A 12,088-nucleotide genomic window follows, 5' to 3' on the forward strand; every position below is an offset into this window, starting at 1 on the left:
ACCCCGTTCTGTACAGTATACATTTTACGACGATTATTACCTCACTAAGCCGCTTAACGATAACTTTCAAAGCACTTTACGTTAATTGTCACCAAAATGTCGTACAACTGGAAAAGCTACCGAAAAAAAAAGTGCGAATAACTCTGTCATTACATCTTTCTTCACAAAACCAAAGTGTATTGACCAGGTAGTAAGTCCACTGCAGCAGTCCATCCCTGTTGTACGGTCTGACACTGTCACAGCAAGTCCCTGTCAAGGTGATCTTAGGCTGGACATGGAAGCATTAGTGGACATGTTTAAGGGGAAGAAAAACAGGGAAATGCCACTGTAAAATTGTCTTATGAAATGTAAATTAACCAGAAACATTGATCTATGAAGAAAATAGCAGTCTTTTTTAACCCATTTAACAGACAAAAGTAAGCCTCTTAACATTTTCCCCTATTAAGGAAAAACGCGCACAATTTTCCCGCCAAAGTGGAAAATCGTGCGTAAAATTTCCTTTACGTAAGGGCTAAAGGCCCTATCCCCCACAACCCAAATAAACCCTGACTATTAAAAAAAATGCACCAAGCTTCATCTTTTTATAGACAAGTGAAGTTTATGTGAATCCTATTTTGAATTAGGAGAGATTGTTAATCAATGTTTTTTTCCTCCCTTTTGGTTTTTGCAAAATCTCATTCCTGAAGAAGCAAAATCTTATCACTGCTGACAGTTAAATTACATAGATGTTTGTATTTTTGATGGCTGTCATGAATTGGCTTACCTTAAAAAGTCGCACTTATTTCTTGTGACTGTAATATTAACCCTTTCCCCCATAAGAAGCACAGTGAAAATGGCTTTTGCAACCAGCATTAAACCAGAACAGCCCGCTAGTTACTAGCAGTCTGTTCAGGTTTAAGTCTCTTTGTTGCTCAGCATTATTATCTAAGGGTTGGAAATAAAGCCTTTAAAACTTGAATTTAGTAAGCAAGGTATTTAATTAAATGTAACTTTCTATTGGGCTACACATTTGTCAAAATACGTATCAAGTGGTAAAGGGTTAATTACATTCAAAGAGCAAAAAACTGCTGTGCCTTTAGCATTTTTATACTCATTACTGCAAATCTTTGATTTGTGTTGTGTGGCTTCAGTAGTACATTCATACTTACTGTATTGTATTAAAAAATCGGTGTGTATAGCTCATTTTCTATTATAGAGAGTTATAGTGAAATAGACATAAGAATTTGTAATGTCATACCCCTGTGTAGATTATCTAGTCATATTATCTTGACAAAAAATCTTATGTTTTAACCCAACATATATATTTCAGAATCTAAAGAAGAACCACCTGCGTCTGCAGCTCTTATTGGTGGTGTTGTGGGAGGAGGGGCTGCTGTGATAATTGTAGCTGTGATATTGTTCATACTATGGAAGAAACGGCGATTGACAGGTAAAAAGTATTTTAGTTTTTCATGTGGGCTTTTTTCCTGCCTTTGTGAAGCGGCCTTTGACCCCTCACTATGTGAAAAATAAATAAACCAGATAGTAGTTTTCCCAGGCCCTTTTTGCGTGGCGCCACACCACGCCCACTTTCTCAAACGCCACTCTGCCCTCTTCAAAGTCAAAAGCCACCACGCGCCCTTATTGATAACATCTTAATAGCCCCTTGACCAATCTTCTAAGCCTACTAGTATCAGAGAATGGCCCCAAGGCAGCGAATATTCTCGGGGCTGTGTATTAGTCATGCGTGAATAACCCGTGTCAATATCTATCGATAATTTTGGTCTCTTTGTTGTACCAAGCACACTAATCGGTCCGTAATGTGTACTTCTCCACGAAAAATCGTGGACAGTTAGTTACTTAGGAGACTTAAGATGAAAACAGAGTGTAATCGTCATGGAAATTGTGCATTAAATGCATAATACAGTAAAATCAAAACATTTATTTGTACGCGTATTAAAATAAAAAAAAATAAGTTGTATCTTTATGGTTATGGTCTTTTAGATAATAATTTATTGAAACAATAACGATACCGTATACTATTTAAACAAAAATTGAATCCCGACTTAGGCGGACATATTATATGATTTATGTTGCTATGCGCACCTTTGGCTTACATAATTTTAACAAGATGGCAGACTATATGAAAATAAATTGTGACTCGGTAAAAATGGCAAATTATGATTTAATTTACGATGGAGATCATAGAAGGGATTAATAAAATGCCTGTGATACTCAACAATGCATTAAACGTATAAGATACCAGCAACACATTTATTTATTAATCTACTCAGTGGATGTATTTATTTTTGTAGGCTCAAAAAGCGATGGGGATCAACTAACTCATGGGCAGTAAGTACACATATTAAACAATATTTTGCAACATTGTAACGTAAGTCGTAATTTGTACTGGTTATCAAATTGTGTCTTTTTAGCTTATTTTGCCCTTAAAGTGCTCATGTAAACCTTTTGTGGTCAGGCCCCATCCGTCATCTTTTGTCCATTGTCATGAGTTAGCATTTTCTTATTTGAAATAAACTATTGAATTTTGTTTATGCTTGGCAGGAACATTCCTGGTGTGGTCCTGTACAAAAATGTTATTTATTCAATTGTGTATATTTTGGTTGTTCTCTTAACCAGAACTTAAAAAAAAATGCAAAATCTAAAAATCTAGTAAAAAACCAATTGCTGGATTCAAAATCGAATCCAATAAATGATTCTGTGGTAAAACTAATATATTCCTGAATATTTACAAGATTTTTATGAAAAACGCTTCCATTGGCTGTTTTTGTCCTCACATTGTTTGTGAGGACAAACTACCGTAATTTTCTCATAACTTAAGATTTTACTTCAACAAATATCACATGTTGAATTGTCTTTGGGGAAAGATGAAAGTCAAATGTTATTGATTTTTTGTATTCACTCCATAAAACTTGAATGCCTTATAGAGTATTGATGCAACTGCAGATTATTATTTCCCATGTCTTAATAATGTGTCAAAGTAAAGTCAAGGTCACAATTCAAGATCAAAGGGCTTATGATTTTTTTGTAGATACAAAACTGTTACCTATTACTTGTGGATAGTTGTTCCTAATAAATGGACTATGTTTCACGTATGAATCCCATGCTACTAAAAGGATGGCCATGATAATGTATTCAGTAATAATTAAGATGGTGGTCTGTAACAAAGTGCAATTAAATCATGCACATGCTGTGACCAAAATGAATATGTATTTTTAGCTGGACTATTTTATATGAAATATATATAGTGGAGCTATCCTACTCATCCCGGCGTCGGCGTTTCCATAAGCGTGCAAATGTTAAAGTTTTCGTACTACCCCAATTATTTTCATTGTCCCTTGACGTATTGCTTTTATATTTTGCATACTTGTTTACCAACATGACCCCAACCTATTAACAAGAGCATACCACTGTATCAAGCATTTTGACATAATTATTGCCCCTTTTATACTTAGAAAATGCGTATTATTGATAAATCTATGTTAAAGTTTGCGTACTACCCCAAATATTTCCTATGTCCCTTGACATATTGCTTTCATATTTTGCATACTTGTTTACCAACATGACCCCAACCTATAAACAAGAGCAGACAACAGTATCAAGCATTTTGACAGAATAATGGTCCATTTTATACTTAGATAATTGAACATTTTGCTTAAATTGCCATAACTTCTTTATTTATGATCAGATTTTATTAATACTTTGACAAAACAACACTTACCTGAATACCACAATGGATTCCGCCAAAACAAACACCACGCTAAGGGTGTCATGTTTAACGTTTAAACGGTTGCGTTTCGTGTTTTGCTGAAAAACGTTTACCAAAACTGTAAACGTTTAAAAGACAGTCAATATCAATATAATAAATATTGGGGTGCAAATAACGTAGCCGACTAGCCGTACAAAGTATATCGATGACAAACTGCGAAACCGGGTACCTGGGTAAATCAAGGCTACCGAATTCGGCAATAATTTATTTCTGATTGGTTAGCGGATGGCACAGACATGAACAGAAACTCACGGAAAATCTTTGCTACTTGCTACATGTGACGGCTTTGGACCCCGTTGGAAATAAGTTTTGTACGATCTTTCGTCAAAACTTTACGGGTTATCCAGTGCACTTTTATATCTATATTTCAATATAATTTAATTTTGACCAATAAGTGTGATAAAGTGTAATAGAATATAAACCATATATGTATATATATATATATATATATATACATATATATATATATATATATATATATATATATATATATATATATATATATATATATATATATATATATATATGTATATATGTGTGTATATGTTTATATACTATATATATATATATATATGTATATATATATATATATATGTATTATTATCTATGATAGTGACTATCTGTGATATTTCTGAATTGTTAATAACTGTTCATATGGATTGTAGTATTATGCTATGTGCACAAATAAAATTATTATTATTTTATTTAATGCTTTCCGGTGGTTTATAGAGAAATATCAGTGAATTAAAACTGATAATTTCACTGTTTCAAACAGTGAAAATTATCAGTGAGAATTATCGATAATTTTCATTGTTTACTGTGAAATGACGTCATTTTTTTGACGAAATGACGTCATTATCCCAGCAAAATTCGTTAGTTAAACTCTTGAACAATGTATATAAACTGTGAAAAATGCATTAAATAAAAAGAAAATTTGTTGGATTCGGTGGATTATCGACTTTAATTCACTCGTGATCATAGAAAACATATATTTTCACTCGTGGCTGCGCCACTCGTGAAAATATTATTTTTCTATGATCACTCGTGAATTAAAATCGATAATCCACCGGATCCAACAAATATCCTCTATATTATTATTACTTTCCGAAAATCTTACAACTTGGCAATGAAACAGTGCATATGTCGCCATCTTGATATATTTTAAGAGATTGATTAGCCAAGTCGAACACTGCGGTAGCATGTTGAAAAGCAATATTTTTACCAAATTATATATTGATTACGTTTTTGCTTGTTAACTGGTTTTTCATTTTCTGCGGTCAAACCATATACGCATTGTATTTCATATGCAAAATACGTGCATTTCTTTCGGAGTGTCATTTTCGGAAACCGTATTTTTCATTGATTTTACATTATTTTCGACATTCTTTAAATTGTGTTTATAGAATGACGTATACACATATGGTGATTCGGATGCTCTGTTTTATAAAATTTATGATTTACTATGACGTCATTGCGCAAATGGGATATGCACTGAATATTACTTCCGGAAATAAAATACTATTTTCGGTTTGGAAATGCGATGGTACTGATGCTTTTTAAACGGACATAGGGATACCGTTTAAACGGTAACGTTTCGTTTATTTCAATCTGTTTAAACGTTTAGAAAAATGTGTAAACGTGACACCCTTATACCCCACGCCCCAACCCAGAATCCCTGCCCCTGCCCCCCCCCCCAATTTTGTTTTTCCTTTTTTATTTTTGAAAGATCATCAAATAAATGACCACACCCCACATTATACCCCCTCTCACCCCCCCCCCTACCCCCCCAAAAGAATTTGTTTTTCCTTTTTTTTATTTTTGAAAGATCGTCTCATAAATGACCACACCCCACATTATACCCCCCTCTCAACCCCCTCCCCCCCCCACCCAATTTTTTTTTTCCTTTTTTTAATTTTGAAAGATCGTCTAATAAATTATTGAATATGAACAATTTCCCCATTATGGCTTACGTTATACTGTCAAGCACTCGAATAGTCGAGCGTGCTGTCCTCTGACAGCTCTTGTTTCTCTAACTCTGCTTTATTTGGTCAAAATTGGCCTGCTTCAAAATCGTTTCTTTTGCATTAATAAAAAAGAAAGAGAATTCTACATCAATTTCTGTTAATAAGGTTCCTAAGGTGGCCATATTGTCTTTACATTGGGCACTTATGATATTTTTGGAAGTAGTTGCCCTTTGATTACAAACGGGACATTTTATTAGAAGTTATAAGAAAGGTTTTTTCTGTGCGAATTATAAGGAAAGCATATTCCCTATTTCATCAAACACTATGTACTGTTTCTTTATGGGGTTGACATGTGCATATTGGCAAGTAATAATGGTCTACCGGATTTTCAGGGAGTCTTCTTTAAACTTGGGAATTTTGATTTCAAGATCTCTGGAACTAATTAGTCTGTTTCAGTGACATTTTAGGCACTTTCCTGTAAAGTATCATGCGGATATTGGAAGGTTGTTTCAGTATGTTGATATTTCACAGTGAAATTGCCTTTTTTTTGTTTATATGCTTACAAATATCACATCCATTGACAACTCACATTATCTGAGACCATCTGTTAGTTTTACTTATTGCGGAGGTTGCACACTTTTCTGTTTATTTTCTGAAGGGCAAAAATGTGTTTAATCATTTGAAGGATTTAACATTAAAAACTCAATATTTATGATTTGACATTTTTTTGTACAATTTAAACTGAACAATGTGAATAATTTCAACAATATCTGAATTTGATCTAGGTAGTATGTATTATCAGGAAAAAAGATCTGAACTACATTTTATTGGTTCAACACAAAGATAGGGTTGTGTTGTACTATATAGGCTTAAGGAAAGCTTTTGTGATACATACTTTTTAATATTTGTCACTATAATTAAAGTTAGATTGCCTGACTCAATTGATAAATTTTCAGAAAAATGGATAAGATAAGCAACAGCAAAAAGAGGAAAAAGGCAGAGGTTGATTCAACTGGTGATGGTAAGTTACAATACTCCTGTCTACCTCACCTGAGCACAAACATGCTTATCGTGAGCTTTTGGGATTGCCTTTTGTTTGTCCTCTTTGAATAGTTTGAAATTGGGTCATATGAGGTAAAAAACTAGGTCACTAGGTCAAATTAAAGAAAAAACTTGTGAACACTCTAGAAGCCACATTTATAGTTTCTAGTTTGCACATGATTCTGGTTCATTTAAAAATGTGGCCACCTGAGGGGGCAGGGCAGTTTTCCTTATGTGGCTGTAGCAAAACATTGTTAACATTCAAGAATTCACATTTATAGTCCAATTTTCATTAAAGGGGCCTTTTCACAGATTTTGGCATGTATTGAAGTTTGTCATTAATTGCTTTATATTTATAAATGTAAACATTGGATCTAAAAAGCCCCAGTAAAAAATTAAGAATTAAATTTAAAAAAATAAAAATAAATAATCCTCAACAGGGCTCAACCCCTGGAATCCTGGAGTGTCTACCGCCAAGACCACTCGGCCATCCGTCCTCATACAATGAAGAATATATTTCATATTTTATATTATCAATCCTTGCAGTTTCACAAAATATAATGACAGCAACAGAACTCTCCAAATTATTCAATCATTTCGCGGTGCAACACTTTGTAATTTTCAGGTTTTTAAATCGTCAAAAGATGCATATAATTGCTATTTTAGAGTATGGTAATTGTTCAGTATTACTGTTTTCCACAATTATCATAACTAAAATGAAAATTTGTGAATCTTAAACATTTTTTTTATTCTGTCAATTTACCAAAATGTGAAAAGGCCCCTTTAAACTTGGTCAGAACATATGTTCTTATGATATCAGGGCTGAGTTTTTTAACAGGTCCGGTTCGTTGAAAACATGGCCACCAGTGGGTGGGTCAGATTTTCCTATATGGCTATAGTAAAACCTTTGTTAACACTCTAGATTACATTTATGGTCCAATCTTCATGAAACTTGGTTATAACATTTGTTTAAATGATATCTCAGCTGAGTTTTTATATAGCTTTAGTAAGACCTTGTAAATGCTCTAGAAGTCACAATTGTGCTCAAACCCTCATGACATTTGGTAAGGACATTTGTTCTTATGATAAATTGGGTGATTTCAAAAAACTTTTAGTCTATTGAAAAACATGGCTGCAATGGGGCACTGCAGTTTTCTTTATATAGTAATATTAAAACCTCATTTACACTATAATCGCATTTACGCTCCAATCTTCATTAAAATTGAAAATGATTTTAGTCTGTTAAAAAACTGGTAACAGGGGTCTGGGTATTTATTCTTATATGGATATATGGACGCCTTGTTAGCACTTTGAAGTCACATTGTTATGTCCCTCTATGAAGAAGAAGAGATATATTGTTCTGCTGGATGTCTGTCCGTAAACCAGTCTGAATGTTGGTAGACCAGTTTGTTTCCGATCCATAACTCGTCAACGAATTGACTGATTGGCTTGATATTTCACATGTGCATTGGACAGTAGATGACTCCTATTGGAATTGGGGTCACTGGTTCAAAGCCCTGTTGGGGGGGGGGGGGGCATGTGTTTCCAACAGCGGAACACTTGTTTAACTTTGTGTGGAACGGACAACCATGAAAAAGTAAACATTTATGCCCCCCTTCGAAGAAGATGGGGTATATTGTTTTGCTCATGTCAGTCTGTCCACCAGATGGTTTCCATATGATCACTATAAAAATGCTTAGGCCTTGGATCATGAAACTTCATAGGTACATTGATCATGACTGGCAGATGACCCCAATTGATTTTCAGGTCACTAGGTAAAAGGCCAAGGTCACAAGGACTCGAAATAATAAAATGGTTTCCGGATGATAAATCAAGAACGCTTAGGCCTAGGATCATGAAACTTCATAGGTAGATTGATCATGACTGGTAGATGACCCCTATTGATTTTCAGATCACTAGGTCAAAGGTCAAGGTCACAGTGACTCGAAATAGTAAAATGGTTTCCGGATGATAACTCAAGAATGCTTAGACTCATGAAACTTCATAGGTAGATTGATCATGCCTGGCAGATGACCCCTATTGATTTTCACTAGGTCAAAGGTCCATTTCACAGTGACTCAAAATAGTAAAATGGTTTCCGGATGATAACTCAAGAATGCTTACGCCTAGGATCATGAAACTTAATAGGTACATTGATCATGACTGGCAGATGACCCCTATTAATTTTCAGGTCACTAGGTCAAATGTTAAGGTCACAGTGACTCGAAACAGTAAAATGGTTTCCGGATGATAACTCAAGAATGCTTACGCCATGGATAATGAAACTTCACAGGTGCATTGATCATGACTGGCAGATGACCCCTATTGATTTTCAGGTCACTAGGCTAAAGGTCAAGATCACAGTGACTCAAAACAGTAAAATGGTTTGTGGATGATAACTCAAGAATGCTTACGCCTAGGATCATGAAACTTCATAGGAACATTGATCATGACTGGCAGATGACCCCTATTGATTTTCAGTTCACTAGGTCAAAGGTCAAGGTCACAGTGACTTGAAACAGTAAAATGGTTTGGGGATGTTAAATCAAGAATGCTTACGCCTAGGATCATGAAACTTCATAGGTACATTGATCATGACTGGCAGATGACCCCTATAAAAAATTTCTGGTTACTAAGTCAAAGGTCAAGGTCACAGTGACTCAAAACAGTTAGATAGTTTCCTGATGATAACTCAAGAATAATTTGGCCTAAGATCATGAAACTTCATAGGTACATTGATCATGACTGGCAGATGACCCCTATTGATTTTCAGGTCACTTGGGCAAAGGTCAAGGTCACAGTGTCAAAATCCGTATTCACACAATGGCTGCCACTACAACTGACAGCCCATATGGGGGGCATGCATGTTTTACAAACAGCCCTTGTTTAATAAAAGATTTTAAAGAAGAAGGTTTGAAGATGTTAGATCCGTTTTCCTTTGTCAGTTCTCTTAAGTGTGCAAGTATCCATAGTCTTGTCACTGGGAATTGGAAATGGATACATATTGTCAACACAATGTTTGATTTTCAATTAGTATACAACTGTGGCAGTCACTATCCTGAAAACTTAATTAGCAACATACAAAATGAATTTTTGAAAGATACATTTAAATCTTTTGTTGAACATTGTAGAAAAGAACTTCCTTCATTCTATAATCCAGAAATAATAATTGGTAACAAAAGTGTATTTTTAAATCATGGATCTTTTGCAGTTTTAATGACTTTTGCCAAGTTTACAATTTCAAACCAAACTATTTACTTTTCCGAGGCATTATTAATGCAGTTACAAGATACAAGAAACTGAGAGGCTCTACTGACAACTGACTTATGAAGCCGTTTATTCCGACAAGCCTACTGTCCAGCTTAGTTAATACAAAGGGTACAAAACCAATGTATGATATTATTACCAAAAATAAGTCCTCCCCAGTAAGTATAAATAAATGGTTAACTAGTTGTAATGGTATTTAAACAAAAGATTGGTTACATATCTGTTCTAATTCTATGCAATTTCATATTACAGAAGATACCAATGTACAGTGGTTTCAATATGAAATTGTACACATATTCAGGTTAGAACACCCTTTTCAAAATATGCATCTACAGCCAACTGCACCTTTTGTCAAACTGAATGTGAAACTGTAGAATATATTTTTTGGGAATGTAAGCATGTCAGTAAGTTGATAACATAATTGTTTTCTGGATGCAATCTTTAATCAAACTGCCTGAATATACCTTCTATTGGGACATGCACATACAAATGGACCCTTAAATTTGATATTTGTTTTGATCACAATGTTTATTTACAATTGTAAAATGAACAAAACTAGACCCTCTATTAAAACAGCTTAATCATACCTGTCCTTGCCTCACCATGTATTAACCAAAATTAACAATGTTTATGATTTGCGTCAAAGTAAACATATGTAACTTTTGTTTGCTCTTTTGCAGTAGTTAAAGGATTTTAGAAATCATGTATTATTAGTTACACCGTTAGTAACTGACGGTTTATGGGATATACACCCTCAGTAATTGCATACCTTACCGAGCGAAGCTTGAGTATGGTATTAAATTACTGAGGGTGTATATCCCATACACTGTCAGTTACTAACGGTGTAACCATTATATTTCCATCGATTACTCGGTGGTTATGGAAATTACTCAGGGTGTATGGAAAATACTTCATGGGCACATGACCGCTCTAAGCCAATCAGATTAGGTCATTGTTGTAAAAGGTAAGATATTGTCAATTATTTGCTAAACCAATATTGTTTGTATTATAATGTAGAAGCTATTAATTATCAAATGTTTAAAATGTGTTATAATATATACATTGCTTGCAAATCATGTACAGTGTGGAGTCGGATGCCTCGACCCTCACACACCTATTTACGAGGATAATAAATTATATTGAACGGAAAAAAAATAATGATGGACAGTGGTGTGTTTTTTTTGGTGACACTATATATATATATATATAATTATAGTTATTTTGTTATAAAAAAGTATATTTCTGAAATGAAGTAAGGTCAAATATGTTTTTATATTTAATCATTTATCTGATATATAAACATGGTGTTTATAGGTGAATGATTATTCCTTTAGTATTGCGAGAATACTGTATTGCAGGGTATATTACCGGTAGTTAAGTTAAATGTAGCGTAGTTTTGTGTGAAGACGCAACATAGAACAATGAAACAAGGGTATTGTATGAATTCACAAGCTAGTCACTGGAAAAGTTGAGTCCTTTTATAATATTTTCTTTTTAGTCAAATAACATAGAATAAATTCAATACCAATAATGCAACTTAAAATAATAAAGAATGCATTAATTAGTCTAAAATGGTTTTGTTCTGAATCTATCAAGATTTGGTCTCTGATAAAAACAATTATTCTGGTGCCATTATTTTCTTGGATTTTTTTTACAGGGAATGGCAAACATTGATTGATGCTAGAACATGGGGATAGAAAATCTTATTTTTATTAAATTAAAAAGTCACATTACAATTTTTTATACATATATGATGTTTTAACATTTTATTATGACCCCCCATCGAAAAAAGGGGGTATTGTTGTTCTTGATGGCGATCAGTATGTCAGTAGACCAGTTTGTTTCCCATCAATAATTATCCCCCGCCAGAGGCGGAGGGATATTGTTTTGGTGTTGTCCGTCCGTCCGGCACTTTTGTGTCCGGAGCCATATCTTGGAAGTGCTTTGGCGGATTTCATTGAAACTTCGTATGAGTATATATATGCATAAGAGGATGATGCACGCCAAATGGCATTGTACACCATCTGTTAAAAACAGAGTTATGGCC

The 12,088-nt window shown here is 34.1% G+C and overlaps 1 protein-coding gene across 5 annotated transcripts in view; it reads left to right on the top strand.

Moving 5' to 3' along the window:
* Positions 1 to 12,088, top strand: part of LOC127860277 (nephrin-like) — a 393,077-nt gene that overhangs the window by 52,861 nt on the left and 328,128 nt on the right. For all 5 annotated transcript variants that reach the window (XR_008039666.1, XR_008039667.1, XR_008039664.1 and 2 more), the window contains exons 4-6: positions 1,310 to 1,429; positions 2,295 to 2,331; positions 6,690 to 6,754. Coding sequence is in view for 1 of the 5 variants with exons in the window: in XM_052398274.1 (XP_052254234.1) it covers positions 1,310 to 1,429; positions 2,295 to 2,331; positions 6,690 to 6,754 (222 nt within the window). In the remaining 4 variants the exon portion in view is untranslated. The remainder of the gene's footprint in view (positions 1 to 1,309; positions 1,430 to 2,294; positions 2,332 to 6,689; positions 6,755 to 12,088) is intronic.

Source organism: Dreissena polymorpha, chromosome 15 (genome assembly GCF_020536995.1).
Source record: "Dreissena polymorpha isolate Duluth1 chromosome 15, UMN_Dpol_1.0, whole genome shotgun sequence".
NCBI lineage: Eukaryota > Metazoa > Mollusca > Bivalvia > Myida > Dreissenidae > Dreissena > Dreissena polymorpha.